The 16,800-nt window shown below is 38.6% G+C and overlaps 2 protein-coding genes across 3 annotated transcripts in view; both read right to left on the bottom strand.

Moving 5' to 3' along the window:
* LOC102918524 (olfactory receptor 8G50) overlaps positions 1-16,800 on the bottom strand; it is a 118,934-nt gene that overhangs the window by 16,155 nt on the left and 85,979 nt on the right. The window contains exons 1-2 of one of the 2 annotated variants that reach the window (XM_006992580.3): positions 9,500-9,706; positions 8,267-8,371 (exon numbers count right to left, since the gene is read on the bottom strand). The exons of the other annotated variant lie outside the window; for it this stretch is intronic. The gene's annotated coding sequence lies outside the window, so the exon portion shown is untranslated. Of the gene's footprint in view, positions 1-8,266; positions 8,372-9,499; positions 9,707-16,800 lie in introns of those variants that run through there. 2 annotated transcript variants of the gene reach the window in all.
* LOC102918218 (olfactory receptor 8G50-like) lies at positions 4,851-6,265 on the bottom strand. Its single transcript, XM_006992579.3, has one exon. It carries the CDS (start codon positions 6,100-6,102, stop codon positions 5,164-5,166), a length of 939 nt encoding a protein of 312 aa, XP_006992641.2. The 5' UTR covers positions 6,103-6,265; the 3' UTR covers positions 4,851-5,163.

Genomic DNA, 16,800 nt, shown 5'->3' with positions numbered 1-16,800 from the left:
TTTAGTATATGTGTTATAAACATAAAAACGTTGGCCAGTGAGATGGTTCAGTCCGTAAAGGCACCCACCCCACAGGCATGGTGACTTGAGTTTAATTCATGTAGCCCACTTAAAAGATGAAGGAGAAAGCCAACTCTACACACTTGTCCCTTGACCTCCACATGCACACTCACACATGCACACATCACATATGTGTGTACATTCACAAGCATACACATACATACAAAAACACAAAATAGTAACAAATTAAATTTTTGAAATTTACAGATGCACCAAAAGAATACTAGCATCATGTGACCCACACAAAGCAGTCCATCACAACCCGCCATTTCCCCACCTTCTCAAAGTCTTTCCCATCTAAGGTATATCCAGCAGGTAACTCTTCATTCGTGCCAAATACACATATTATAGTTTTCTTAACATTATGACCTTCCTCTATGCCATGAACAACAGAAACTGCTATATTAATTAATAGGCAAATATCACCATAGTTATTTTTAAATCTGCAACATGTAAAAATGAAACCACAGGCTGTTCAACCTCAACTGTTGAGTACCAGACTCAATACAGACATGTGACTTAAAATACTTCTTTATGTTTATTAAGAGAGAATAAAGTATAAGTTACAAATATGTAAATAATTTAAATGACTGAAACTGTTAGATGATTGAAGAAATTGTCAAGAAAACAAAAACAAAAACAAAAAACAAACCTCAAAACTTGCTGTCTGTGCTGTCCTAATTCCGACTGAACATGTCCTGCCTAGAACAACCATCCCAATTCTATCTCACTAGAGAAGTAGAAAGAGTATCTAGATGTTGAAATTATTAATTCATAATGTGGTATCCTTTGTTGACCCTAGGTTTTTTTTTTTTTTACTAAAACCTCCATTATTAAATTTAATATATTTTTCAGTTTTCCTTCTATTGTAGAAGCTGAGATTATATGGAGTTATATTTGGATGTGTCTTTCAAAGTCTATGTAAGAAAATTACTCTCTAATATAATAGTGTACAGGCTGGGGTCTTCTAGGAAGAATATATTATAAGGTTCCCGATTTAATATTGCCGCATGTGTGAATTCCTAAAATAAGGATGAAGCCAGACATCTCTGGTTCTCCAGTGTTTACTAAGCTTCCTCCACAGACTGAAACAGGAAGAAGGTACATCCTAGATGTTGTCCATTGACCCTGGACATCCCTCCACCTCCACTGATCCAAAGAGGTCCTAATCATTGTACTTAACCTTAAATATAATACACTGTTCCAGTTACATAAAAGAGACAAATACACACATCCTTCTGTAGTTTTGAGTGTTTTCAATGGTCAGCTGACTGTTTTTTTCTGTCTTTATTGCTTCTTACAAGACTCAGGAAACTGATCCCACCACAGAAGCTCCATTCTCTCTTGCACAGTCTTTTGCGTGTGTGTGGTGTTCTGACCAAACTTAGGTGACCAACTTTTTCTAAAACACATTCTCTAAAGGCAGATCCTTCCTGTTTTCTGCTAACTGCCTGTGTGTTTGTGTGCCTTTGACATGGTAGGGAATTTCAAAAATCTTCTCTTGTATCTTAATCACTGACACACCTGAGAGATAGATTCTTATCAGCAAAATGCCAAATAATTTCATGGAACAAAGTTTTATTTGTTGATCTCTTAATAAGGTTATTAAAGTGGAAATGCTATGAAGTGGGTATCAAACATTTATTATCTACAATGTGATCAGTTCATGTACACTCAAGTCATCTTGACATCATGATAACAATCAAAATAATTAATATAGCCATCATATCCCAAAACTTTTCTATGTCACTTCATACTTTTTGTTTACTTGCATTAATTTCTGTGTTCTGAATGTTTAATATAAGAACTATCTCTTTAAATTTTGAGTAAAAATTAGCTTATTTTAAACTACAAGAATTATACTATAAAGAGCGTCTTTTTAAGTCGCTCAACGCTAAGACAATTCTACCCAGTGGAATGCTACTTCCTGTCTCTATACATCTCATCATATGGTAAACATTATTCTGTTCTCTACTTTCATGAGTCTGCTTGTTTTAGTTACTCTATGCAAGTAAAGATCATTCAGTGTTTCTCCTTTCATTGATTTACATTTCATCTCGCACAGTGACCTCCATGTTCATCCAGGTGTTTCAAACAAAACTATATTCGTTCAAAAGAAATTATTAATGACTCATAACAATGATAGGATTTCTGAAGCTTATGTAGATTTTTGTTTCATTATGATTTTACTAGGTTAACATAATGAAATATTGGGATAGTTCTGTATTAGCTTATATGATATTAACTAAATCTCTACAGTCACTATATACACATTACATAGTTTCTTTGTGGCTAAAACACAGAAAAATATCTCTTAGCTCTAGGGACCCAGGTAACATCTAAAATTAGCTCTAGAATTATAAATATTGTTGTGAGACATTCCATTTCGCATTGTCTTTACAAAAACATTTCATCAATAGCTTGACAGATATACAGAAAATTATTATAAAAATTTATAGAAAATAAAAACTAATACTTGCATGATGATAATGCTTTAAGACATTGTTTCGATGTGGATGTGAATTGGCACTAAAATATTTCTTAGTGGCAAGCAGAAGTGCCTTGTGCATATTCAGGATAGATTGATATATGATGTAGCACCCATGCTCCTCAGAATGGTACAGTCTAAAAGGAAATGGCATGATAGACCATGGGATAAATGTCATGATTGACAGGTCTATAAGAGTACAGCTGTTATGGCACTAACTGAGGATGGTCAAGGAAGATTTCCAAGAGTCTATTAGGATAAGTACAAACAAGTCTGCACAATAATCAAAGTTTAAATTTACTTAATCTTAAAAATATGTTGATCTACAAAAATCACCAAAACATACAAGTAAGTTTAAATGATTTATTGAAACAAACAGGGTATCTAAAATGAGACAAACAGTAGGAAAACGAGATAAATGACACCTGGTGAATTTTGTTACTTTGAGGGTGTATCCTACGACAGAGGTTTATAAACAAAAATTATCCATGAAAATTGAATGTTTACATTAAGGTCACTTACACATAATTTCTACATGACTACAGTGCAAGTCAAGTATGATTCTTCCTACACTACAAGGGAGGAGACAGAAACAGTTAATGAGATTAATTTTTTTTGTTAACATCAGAATAAGAGTATCATTAAGAAAGCCTGGAAAAAGAATGGCTTGAAATAGGAAAAAATAACTTCCTGTCTTCTGAGGTATCGCTGTAGGATATTAGTGATTATTTTCAGCTACTGTGAGTATATTTTTATAATTTCTAGAGACTAGAGTTCATCATGGTCTGACACATACTTAGGCGGAATGGTGCTAGGAGAAATGGAATTCAGTCACTCATATTTTTCAACTTGGAAATTTATGTCCCACTTATGTTCTCTTCAATTATTAAAAATTTTGATTACATGTATTATTTTGTACTAGTATGTGGTAAGTGAGCCACATACCATGCAACCTAAACAAACAACTGCAATGGATGTACATACATAGAGTTCTGTGGGATAATAGAGAAGATAAGGTGAAGGGAAGTCAGGGTTATAGAAAAACAAGGGCCTTTATTTTGATTTTCTAATAGAATGTTGGCTTGTTGTTTCTAGTTTTAGTGTGACAGGATGAGGGAGAAGAGATGTGATAGAAAGTGTCTTGTCACATATTTGAAAGCAAGCTGAAGACAAAGCCACCAATGTTCAGTCCCTACTACAGGATTCAGCTGAAATCATAGATGTGAGATAATAAAGTTTAAAAGTCAATGCTGGGAAGAGGAATAAAGGCTCCAGTTTGGTGCTTCTGGACACAGATTAGTACATGTGCTATTTGGAAATCTCCATGCTTGTCTCCATAGTGCAACAGGTTTAAAGGCTTTGGAGCTCACTCACAGTAATCATGAATTATAGAAGTTTCTTTTTTTCCTTTTTTTCCCACAATTTAACAATATAGGTATTTATTTAGCAATAAAAGCTGAATTATCTAAGAATTAAAATTTCAATAACATTCTCAAGAAAGTCATAATAATCTGACATTTGAGATAGTAGCTAAATGAGCTGAGAGACAATGAAGAAGTACCTTATTCTAGGGGAATCTATTGTAGGTATGAGACCAGAAAAGCTATGCTTCTGCTGCTGACGTCTCCAGGAGGAGATGTGAAATGTGGATGCTACTGGGAGATACTGAGACTTTCTGACTTGGATGATGTTATTTCTAGTTTAGAGCTTAATTGAATGAGGTTAGAAAATAAAATTATTGGTTGTAAGTCTCTTCCATGCATGTCATGAACCCAAAAGGATAGTTAGTTTGGAGGTGTGAATACTACATGTCATTAGATAGACAACAAGTTTCCAATTTTAATTTTTCTATATGAAAAATAGCACAACAATGCATTTGTTAGAGAATACCACTTCTGAAACTGAGATTCTATAATGTGGTCTTAAGAAAGTGCAGTAGTAGTTATTTTCAATAGGAAAAAGTAGTATAAAATTTTCAGAAAAATAAAGATGTTGGTAAAGTCCCTGAACTGGATCAATAACTATGTCAAGAGTATATGAACATGTGTATGCTCTTGTTAAATGTTTTCGGTATTATTTCCCTGAAGGTAGAAACAATATTATTTCTAATATATTTTATATTCCACAATACAGTTCTACATGCTTAGGAAGATTTAGAAGTGATAGCTTGGTCTATTCATTTTTGCTAAATTCGCTTATTTTAGATATCACTCTTTCAGATATAGTTGGTAATATACTTAATTGACAAGAGTAAGATACACAAAAACCAGATAATAGATATCTTTCTTTCATATATATTTATTCCTTTAAATGAGACAACTAATTATCACCCCAAAATAGTGAGGTTGCACACACAAAAAGCATAATGAACTATAAGAAGATTTTGGAAGTGTTTTGAAAAATATGAGATGTGGTAATTAATTTCATGTTAATAGGCTCCAGGGAATCTCAGAATTGCTTCTTTCACATATCTAAAAGTTTTGGGTCCAATCAATCCTAATAATTTTTTGTAAATAACCACATACTAATCCAAATTTGACATACATTGTTGTTTCAAAGTATTTTTCTTATCAAAACCACAGATATAAGGACTTTTGCTAACATAAAATATTATTTTACATCTGAAATGTCTTCTTTAGAAGCAACTTATTTAGAGCAAGTTTGACATCCTTATTCCTCAGGCTGTAAATTAGTGGGTTCAGCATGGGTACCACAGTAGTATAAAACACAGAGGACACTTTCCCTTGATCTTTGGAGCTGACTGATGATGGCTGAAAGTACATGAATCCCAGAGAACCAAAGAAGACAGCCACAGCAAAGATATGGGAGCTGCAGGTGCTGAAGGCTTTGAATCTGCTCTCAGTGGATTTCATGCGGATGATTCTGGCAATGATAAAACTATAAGAGCTCAAGATGGTCAGGGTTGGAACACAGAAATTAAAAGAACTGAGACACAGAATTACTACCTCATTGACAAATGTACTGGAGCAGGAAAGTTGTAGCAATGGTAGAAGATCACAGAAGAAATGGTTTACTACATTAGCCTTGCAGAAAAGCACTCTGAGCATGCAAACAGTGTGAACTGTGGCTTCAATGAAGCCCATACCATACACTGCACCTACCATCCAGGAACAGACTTGGTAAGACATAGTGACATTATACATCAAGGGGTTACAGATGGCAACATATCGGTCATATGCCATTGCAGACAACATGTAACACTCAGATATAACAAAGACTACGAAGAAATAGAGCTGAGTCATGCATTCAGGGTAGGAAATGATGTTCTTCATTGTTACAAAGTTCACCAGCATTTTGGGGATAACAACGGTGGCATAACAGAGGTCAATGAAGGAGAGACTGCTGAGGAAGAAGTACATGGGGGTGTGTAGGTGGGAGCTGAGCAGGATCAAGATGATCATTCCCAGGTTCCCCAGCACTGTGAGCAGGTAGATTCCAAGGAAGAGGAGGAACAGGGGCAGCTGTAGCTCTGGTTTGTCTGTTAACCCAGAAAGGATGAACTCAGTCACTCTGGAGTGATTGCCTTTGGACATTTCCTTTGTAGGAATGTGAAAGAGGTTGTTTATCACTTTGTGCTTGATTATGACATTTGAATTCAAGTCTTTTTGTTCTTCTGTCCCCTGTTTCTAACAGTTCTTCATGCATGTTACTATTTAAGGACTAACATGAGAAATGCAAATAGGTATCTAGTGTATGTCCATGTCTATTTTTATTCCATGAACACCCAAAGAACAGACATAACAAAGTCTATGCAATTATCTAACAATTTTTCATGTCTACCTAGTAAATATTGTTTTATATTAAAATATCAACATCATCCAGGAGAACTGTCAAACAATACCTCTAAAATACTTTCACCATAAGTTAATAAATGAAATCAATCTTCATATATTTATTTAATATTATAGCATAGGTTCTAGTTAGAGTAAGTTGAACCAGACACTAACTATAAAGCACCTCTAATCATGAAAAAAGAAAGGAGACTATTTCTACTGGTTAATAACTTAATGTCCTGTATAGAAATCCTAGTTAATATATGAAGAAATTTGAAGAAATATTTAAATTGTCAGCAAACATCAGAACAGAAGATCAAAAAGAAACAACCATTAAACTCATCAGTAATTTAATAAAAATTATAATTTACTTAAATATACATTAAATGAAAGAAATATAAAACATTGCACTTAGAATCACAAAGCTGTGTGGAAAGAGATTTAAAGACATACAGAAAAAGAGAGGCACCCACACTCATGAGTCAATGAAAATAACTTCGTGACAATGGATACACTTTCTAGATCAATCTTTAAACTCAATGATATTCCTATCAACTTCCTGTTTTTTTTTTAATTTAATTTACTTGCACAGGAATCATTATCCCCCATGAAAATTATGTGACCAAAGAAAATCAGAACTAACTTAAAACAGGAGAATAAAGACCTAACCTCCACTTCTCCACTGCAATCTCACTATAACATTGTAATAGTCTACTTAGTGTAGTACTAATTATCATGTGTCAACCAGGGGAACAAGTTTGACATCCCAGAAACAAGCTTCTATCTGTAAGCAGTGTATATAAGGGTTTATGATAAATCCAATGGAAATACTTTTTTATCATATGGTGCTGGGATAATTAGATAGGCACTTGTTATTAATATGTAACTCTTTCACATATCATTCAATCAAATCAATTCAAAATGGGCTGTTGAAAGCTAAATAGAGCAGATAAAGCTATATCGATATTGATGGAAGACACAAACACATTTTTACAAATTTAGAATAAGAGCCAAAATCAGAGGATATCATATAAAAGTAGTCAATTGAACATGATACAATGTCTGAAAAAATGACACACAGCATGGAAAAAGTTCAAATAATATATTCAAGGAACAGATTTGAGCCAGATAAACTTGTGGTCACTATATAGTAACCATTATACAATGTGGCATTCTGTCATTGAAGCATAAAGTATGTTAAGATATGTACTAAAATGCTTCTGAGCCTGTTTTGACTGGCGTTCTGACCAGTTTTCCTCTGTTCCCTGCCTCTAGCAAGAATGTGCTGGGAAACAAGGGTTCTTTTCACACAAGCTCCATTATGTCTTACTACATCACTGTAGCCTTGACACTAGTCATGGGTGTCTGGCTCATCCCAAACTGACTAATTGTCCTGAAGTCTAACATGTTCTCATAAACTCTACTGCTTCCTGCTCCCCAACACTACCTTTATGTTTGCATACCTTTGACCTTGGTGGAGAATCACAAACACTGTCCCCTATATCAGTTGTCTTAGCCTCCCTTTATCTGATACATCTTAGCGATGAGTGAATCACCAGTTTTCAGAAGTGACATACAACAAACTTTAAGTATTTAAGTTGTCCAGATTATGCATATTGAAACACTCATGACATCACAATAATCAAGGTGGTAAATATAAGTGACATATCCCAAATGTTCCTTGTGTACTGTCATTGTTTCTGTGCATTCAGAATGCTTAATTTGAGACATGCCCTCTTAAGTTTAGATTGTACAAATGCCTAGTTGTTAACCACAGGCACTGCATTGCACAGAACATATTTATAATTCACCGTTCCAACTTTAATAAGATTTTTATATTGATCAATTTTCCTGTCTCTGTGTCATCAATTCTATGGTAACTTTTGTATGCTTTTTTATTTATGGATTTTATGGTAATACTTACTGTATTTAAGTAGAATGATTCAGTGCTTTTTGTTTTGTGCCTGGCTTAGTTCAGTTTGTATAGTATCTTCCAAGTTTGCCCATGTTCATTCTGACAGTAAGATTTCTTTTGGAGAATAAAACAAAGTTGTTTTATTTTAAAAGTATTAAATAATGATACATAACAACAATGAAATCACCAAACTATATCTTATATCTGGACTTTAAAATTTTGTTATATTTTAACAGGTTCATCTAGAAAAAAAACTGTTTAAATAGTTCTGCATTACCTTGACAAAATCTGTGCTAAATCTTTATAGTCATCCTACCTGTATTACATAGTTATGCTTTGTGTCTGAAAACAGAGGAAAATATATCACAGTTCTATTGGACCCAGGGGACATCTAAACTTTGATCTAGAGTTGGAAGCTTGTCATGAAAAAAAATTTATTAAGAAGTTAGATGATAATCATATGCAAAATATTATAAAAATTTATAGAAGACAAAAAATGAATATTTGCAGGATGCTGTTGCTTCAAGAAGATATTGTTAGGATATGAGTGTGAACTTATAACAAAGACCATTCAAAAGTGATAAACAGAAATGATGTTTCTGGTTGGGGTATAGAGAGAAACATAACACAGAGCCCCTGCTCCTCAGACTACTACAGTCTAGAAGGGGAGAGGGAGGGAAATTATCTTGTCTGATATTCAAAGTCAAGTGTTAAGATTATTATTTTCATATTCAAAATATATGATTCTCTAAAAGTCATCAAAACAAATGAAGAATTTAGATGTTTGTTTGATGCAAACAAGGTGTATATATGAGGGAAGAGATAGGAATATAAGATATAGAGTTCCTTGGTGCCTTGTGCTAATTTGGCGGTATGTTCTAGATAAAGCATTATATGTTAAACCTATCAAGGCAAATTGATTATTTATATTAAAGTTAGTTATACCTAGTATCTACTTAATGAGCAGTATAAAGGGGGATTGCATTATTATGCTGCCTCTGAGGAAATAATACAGCTAATTGGATACACTTTGTGTTTACATAAAAGCCAATTTAACCATTAATCATACCTGGAAAATGTTAGGTTTAAACATATTTTTTTCATGGCTTCTGCTATGTCTTCTCAAAATATGAGTGACCATTTTTCAGCTGCTTTCCTTTGGTGTTTAGAGACTGGATCTCAGAAAATCTGTCTCATTCCTATGTGTAACGGTGCCAGGAAAAACGAAATTCTGGTGCTCACCTTTTCTCTACTTGGAAACTTAGGTCCCCATTCTGTTTTAGAGCCAGGAAACTTCACATGGAATAGTTCTGTAGTAGGTGATGATAATTCAAAACAAAACCTCTCCACTCTCTTTCATGCAGGTGATCAGGACACAGATTTTAAGTTCTAAGTTCTTCCCACTTTATGAATCAAGTGCCATGATTCATGTCCTCTCTTTCCAAACCACTTACTGGAATAAAGTTAAGAGAGTTTTGATGTATAAGAAGTGTCAAATAAAGAACTACATATATCATAAATATGTATATATATATATATATATATATATATATATATATATATATATATATATATATATATTACACACACATAAGTAACTCTCTCAAGACTTCCTATCATTAGGATCAACTGTGTAGAGTAGAGTGATGGGGGAAGATAGGAGAGCAATTAAAATGTCCTATTCTGTTCCCCATGTGACACTCTTATTATCTCCCTGGTGTGTCATTCTCTCTGTTGTGAAATAGTGATATTTTGGTTGATGCTAGAAACTAAGCCCTGGTAGACATGTCTGTATGAAGGATACATGATGATGACTTTCAAACCGAAAACAATTTCTGAAATAATTGAAGCCATATTGATGTGTTCCTGCTAATTTAAGGTTTGGGGAAATAATATTTGTAATTTTCTTGAACATTATTCCTTTCATGTCTATTTATGTTTTCAAGGTTTCTTAAAAAATCTCAATGAAAGGTTTGGAGAACATGCTGACATAAGTAAATCTGGAAATCAATAGAGATTCAGGAATAAACACACATGAGCTTTTGTAATTATTTTAGGCTACATGATAAATTACTAGTGGAGTTGCTTTCCATAGTGGTGCAGGATGAAGATTCTTCATGCACTATAACTAGAGACTATGAATGGACGGTGAAAATGATGCACAGTGAAAGATGGTAACTAGTTTTCTTGAAATGGAGAGTTAAAGATAACCAGTGTGGTTTGTGAAGTAAACTATATGATAGTAAAAGAGAGTAGAAAATGTCTGTATGAATGGTGTTTAGTGCATTATAAACACACAAGTAAATTACTGATACATGATTGAAAATGTGTCTTTAGAGTTCTGCTCAAGTAGGGGCTGGCCAGCCACAGGCCAGTTGGTGTCAAGACCCTCGATGGTGGGAAGATATCCATGGGCCCACCTGGAGTTCCAAGGTGGGTCACATTATGATGAGTAAGTATGAAGAAATGGTAGAGAAAAAGAAACAGAATGGTGCCTGTGCTGTGTAAAGAGGCAAAAAAAAAGAAATGAAGGTAATGAGGAGTAGGCTGATGTTGGAGGCCTGCTTGCCACCTGGGGTGGGGGTGATGTCTAGGCTAGGCTGCTGCCAAGGGCCATGTCTGGGTCGTGGTCCTACAGCAGCCAGGATCTGAGTTGACATCCTTGGCTCCTGTTGCAAACAAAGGGCATGTGATTGTCTGGGGTCTGGTCAGCCACCTGGGACCATGTTGGTGCCCAAAGGCCATTCTGCAGCTAGGGCCATACAGATCTGAGTGGTATATACTGCTACCTAGTGCCATGGTGACATCCAGGTCTGTGTTGATGTCCATGGCTCCTGTTGCCACAAGGGCCATGATGATTCCAGTGGTCTGGACCACCACCTGGGGCCATTGTGGGAGCCCGTTTTTAGGTTCCTTGTGGCTTTACCCAGCAGATCCACATAGAGAGGATGATTAGGACCCTGGGCCTGAGTGCAGGTGTCTGAGATGGTCTGCACTTGGCTGTGCTGCAGAGAGGTTTTTCGCTCCATCCCTTGCCGTCTCCATAAATACCCTGGGGCAGAGACAGTCAGGGCCTGTTGGAATAGGTTCCAGGCCCTCTCGAGGGTATCCCTTATTTTCTACCTGTTTATCCCCACAATCTAAATTCTTCTATCTAATATTTCCTGCTGCTTGCACTCAAGAAAACTATGGGGAGCTGTGGGGTTTGTGGGTAAACACCCCTCAGGCCATGTTGGTGTCCAGTAGTCTTACTGCTGCTGGGCCATGCTGATCTGGGTGGCCTTCACCATCACCTGGGGTCATACTGACAACCAGACTGGAGTTTCTGTCACGGATCATGTCTGGGTCCACTTTCCTATCACAGCTGAGGTCTGTGTTGATGTCCATGGCCCATGTTGTCACCAGAGGCCACATGGAGCCTGGGATCTGGACCGTGTGTGGCCCTGCTGGTGTCTAGGGGCCATACTGCTGCCAGAACCATCCTGATTTGAATGGTCAGGGCTTCAACCTGGAGCCAGGATGGGAACTGGTTCATGATGCCAGGGGCCATGTCTTGGTCAGTAGTCCAGCTGTATCTGGGGTGTGTTTGAAGTCTGTGGCTCAGGTTGCCACTAGGGCAATGGTGACACCCCAACCCAGCTGCTGCTGAGGACTGTATCTGGGTCTTTAGTCCTACCATGGTGGGGGTCTGTGCTGAAGTCCAAGTCCTGTTTTGCCACCAGAGGTCACATCAAAGCCTAGGGGTGGGGCCACAACCTGAGGCCTTGATGGTGCCCAGGCCAGAACTGTCCTGACCTGAGTGGCCAGTAATTCCACCCAGAGCCAGGATGTTGTCAGAGCCCAAGCTGCTACTGAGGGCCATGTCTGGGCTGTGGTCCAGCTGCAGCTGGGGTCTGTGGCCCATGTAACCTCAGGAGCCATGGGAACCATGTGAGATGAAATCAGAGGGCCGTGCTGAGCTGTCCCCACCATTTGCTGGCCCAGGGAAAGCTGGCCTTGCCTCTCACTGGACATTGCAGCATGGGAGAACTGGCCCTTGGACTCAGGAGAGATGGCCCTGGCCTTCACTATAGGCAAGGGTGAACTGACCCTGAGGGCATGGGCTTGGGAAGCTGACTCTGACTACTTAACTGTGGCAGGTGGCCCCAGTGGCCTGGACAGACCATCTCAGTTACCACCCAAGCCCACTGTCAGGCCTTGAGTTGGCCCACCCTAACATCTACCCCATCTAAGACCTTCTGGAACTCGTGAAGGGAGTGGTGCTGTGGAACAATATCTGCAGGATCTCCATGACTCAGGCATCAAAGGGATACCCCAGAGGAGTTCTGGTGATGGTCCTGTGATGATGGTGTACCAGAAACCAGAGGCCTCGAACCGGACTAGTGACTCATTGCAATGAACATTCGTGAGTAAAGCTGATTGGACAAAAGGATGTAATATATGACACCTCGAGGCTCCCAGTGCCACCAGAATGAATGAAGAAGTGTTGGAGAGGTGGGAAAGAAGTGCTAGCCAATAGGTAACCTTACTCATCGTGAGCTGTACCCTCCCAAATCAGTTGCCAATCAAGAAAATATATGATAGGTTTGCTCAAGAGTTAATCTGGTGAGGACATTTTCTCAGTTGACTCTAGCTTGTGTCAAGTTGGCATAAAACTAGCCAACACAGACAGAATGGCCATCAGCAGTCTTATGTAGCTGTGAACTATAGTAACTGGCATGGAATGATGTATCCATAGGTTTCATAGTTACATGGATGCTATGGGGGTAATCGAGTACTTTATGGTTGGATTTAAGGCCTGTTCCACAGGAGAAAATACATTCCTGGTACTGCAAATCTGTCCTAAAACACATGGTTGGGACCCTCACAGGCCCCAACAGTAAGCTCCCTACTATTATATTGCTAAAAAAAATAAATAAAACCAACCAAAAATATCAAACTGCCATATAAATTCCTAACTCTGTACCTATAGATTCTCAGACCTCATCAGAGATTCTTCCTTGTGTAGCAGAAGGTGGTTTACACAGAAATTCACAACTGTTCAAGTGTAGAGAATAAAGGTCTGTGGAGTTCTCTAGTACAAATAGAAATCTGTATCACAATGTCCCCAAAACTCGGGGACGATCATGGAAGAGGGTGTAAAAAGATCTTAAGAGGTAGACAAAGGGAAGACTGGGGGGAAAGTGTTTATAGACAGGACAGAACCTGTGCACTCGGGAACTCACAGCAGCTGTGGTTGCCTGCACAGTGCCTGCAGGAGATCATATCAGGGAACTCTCCAGAAGGATGGGGGAGGGGATCATAAGCCCTGACTCCTGGCTGAGGAGCTATTGACAGATAAGGGCTTCTAGGGTAGGTAGAGTTAGTTCTCTTTAAGAGTGTGGCCACTGGAAAGTTGATCAAGTTCCAGTATATGACCACACACCCATGAGTTTACTGTCAACACAAATTGAACTCAGTGGTTCATACAAAAAAACTATGAAGAGGACACTAAGTTAGAAAGGGTACAAAGGTAGGCAGGAAGTTGATTTTGACAGAGTTAAAGGGAGTCTTGGGAGCTGAATATAATCAGTACATAGTTTCATGGATACAGTTTTCAGAAAATTGTGGTGGTATTCTAATTGTACTGAAATGTGATTTTGATTGTATGTTAATAAATGAAGTTGCCTGGGGGCCAGAGCTATTAGAGCCATAGCAAGAGTGTGGCAGTAGTGGCATGCGCCTTAATCCCAGCACTTGGTAGAAGAGCTAAATAGATGTCTGTGTGTTCAGGGATACAGCCAGCATTGGAGACATATGCCTTTAAGACTTGGGGGGCTGTACATACAGACAGTGACGAGACAGTCACGTGTTTGGGTTTACAACCAATGAGAAGGCAGAACAAAGACTATGAAAAGACGTACACACAGGAAGTAGCTCTCTTTCGGAGAGCTAGGACTACCACAGAAGGAAGGGTGAGATTTTTAGCTCTGAGCTCTGACCTCTTGGCTTTCTCTTTTACATTGGTTCTGTGTGGTGGTAATCTAATTGTATTGAAATATTATTTTGATTTGTACTGAAATATTAATTTGATTGTATGTTAATAAATAAAGTTGTCTGGGGGTCAGAGCTATTAGAGCCATAGCAAGAGTGTGGCGGTGGTGGCACACGCCTTTAATCCCATAGATATCTGTGTGTTCAGGGTCAGAGCTATTAGAGCCATAGCAAGAGTGTGGCGGTGGTGGCACACGCCTTTAATCCCATAAGATCTCTGTGTGTTCAGGGATACAGCCAGCATTGGAGACATATGCCTTTAAGACCTAGGGGGCTGTACATTCAGACAGTGACGAGGCAGTCATGTGTTTGGGTTTACAACCAATGAGGAGGCAGAACAACATACTTTAAAAATACGAACCGAGAGGAAGTAGGTCTCTTTTCGCGAAGCTGGGACAGCAGGAGGAAGGGTGAGATTTTAGCTCTGAGCTCTGACCTCTCGGCTTTCTCTTTTACATTGTTTCTGTGTTTCTTATTTAATAAGACGGTTGGTTACATCTACATCTGGCGCCCAACGTGACAAGAATCCATTAAAAACTGCTTGGCTTGGCGGCAGGTCCGCTTTCCCGCAAGGGCGGCAGGCGGCCCACGGCGGCGGCGGCGGCGGCGGCGGCAGCGGCGGCACACGGCGGCCGGCGGCGATCGGCTTCTTAGTCCGAGCTGCTGGCGTCCTAGTCCGGGTAGCAACTTCTAGCCCGGGCCTAGGTCTGTGAGCAGCTTGCCTAAAGCCGGTGCTACAAACAACTCAGACCTGCCCTGCCGAACAGGGTCCTGCCTGTAAAGCCAACGCACGTGGTCGGAGCTTAAGGAAGCCAGACCCAAGCCTTGACTCGGCACAAGAGGGAACACGTGGCTGCATTTAAGCTTTAGCCGGCTACGCTTTCTTGTGCGTTCTCTCTTTCCTCTCTCTCTCTCTCTCTCTCTCTCTCTCTCTCTCTCTCTCTCTCTCTGGATTTACACCTGGGACACTAGGTGGCTGCTTTGAAAATCCCCTCGGATTTCTACTGTTCTACGCAGATTTGGTAAGTCATAATATATCAGATATTTTAAAGGAAACTATCTAAAAGAGAATTTTTTTCCACATTAAAAAACAAATGGGTTTTATGTGTACATTGGAAGAAAATTGGTTTTTGTTCGAAATTTTAGGCAGTCTGGCAATGGAACAACTATATAATATTAGTATTGGTGGAATTATGCACCTCATCACTATAATAATCCACATTTTAATATTTAAAAAGATAGTCAATTTAAGTGCCAGGATAACAGCGTTAGAAGAACTTGTTAAACCTGTAAAAATTCAGACAGAAGAAATTAACAGTGAAGTTGTTTCAAGTCGGGATCATAAGGTTGCAGAAAGAAAGCCTGTTTTCACACAGTCACCCTTAATTTATCCTGTAACAGTACAGCAGATGCCTGATCAAATGGCTACACAAAATACTTGGGCTCCAATTGAAATGTTGGATTTAAAAAGGTTTAAGGAGGCAATAGTATCTTATGGCATGCATTCCCCATATGTAAAGCAAATGTTAAACACTTGGTCAACATATAATAGGATAGTACCACAGGACTGGCGGGACCTCGCACAAGGTGTTCTGGAACCCAGCCAGAGACTTCAATTTCTGACTTGGTTTAAGGAGGAGGCTAAAAACATAGAAAAACAGTGGAGGGATAAAGGAGTACAAGTTTGCCAGGATCAGCTTATGGGCGAAGGCCAATATGCTTCAGCACAAGCACAATGTTTATATGATGTCCAAACCCTAATTTTATGTCGAACGGCAGCCTTGAATGCATGGGACAAAGTTGAGGAACCAGGAAAAAAATCTGAGTCATTTACAAAGGTGAAGCAAGGCCCAAAAGAGTCTTTTACAGATTTTTTACAAAGACTGGCTTCAGCAGTAAAGAGAACGGTCTCGGATTCAGAAGCTGGTAAGGCAATAATTGAATCTTTGGCCTTTGAGAATGCGAATGCAGCATGCAAAAGAATAATCAGGCCATTAAGGGCAAGATCTGCACCTATGGAAGATTGGATTAGAGAAACAATTAATGTTGAAGCTGATGAGCATGATGATACATGGGTAGGAGAAGTAATTTCAAAAGGTTTGAGGAGTGTTAGATGTTTTGGATGTGGAAAGCAAGGACATTTGAAAAGGGACTGTAGACAGGTCATTTCCAGAAACAATGTTTCTTCAAGGAACAATGGCAACAGAATGCCCCTTCCTTCTGGAGTATGCAGAAGGTGTGGTAAGGGAAAACACTGGACCAACGAATGTAGATCAACAAAGGACAGACAGGGTAATCCTTTGCCTCAGTCTTCGGGAAACTCCCAGAGGGGCCTCAGGCAGGCCCCCAGTGCAAATCCAGTTCAAACCTTTCCGGCAGCCATAGAGGAAATGCCTGCTCTGGAGAGCGATTAAATAACCAAATGCCTATTGGAATAAATCATGCTGGTCAGAATGATGAAACAGAGAGAATAGAAAATTCAGGAGAAAACATAAAGAAAATTTTTTGGC

The sequence above is a fragment of the Peromyscus maniculatus genome, chromosome 7 (genome assembly GCF_049852395.1).
Source record: "Peromyscus maniculatus bairdii isolate BWxNUB_F1_BW_parent chromosome 7, HU_Pman_BW_mat_3.1, whole genome shotgun sequence".
In the NCBI taxonomy this organism is placed as follows: domain Eukaryota; kingdom Metazoa; phylum Chordata; class Mammalia; order Rodentia; family Cricetidae; genus Peromyscus; species Peromyscus maniculatus.
Note: the sequence above shows the minus strand (reverse complement) of the source record. Positions and strands in the feature narration are given on the sequence as shown.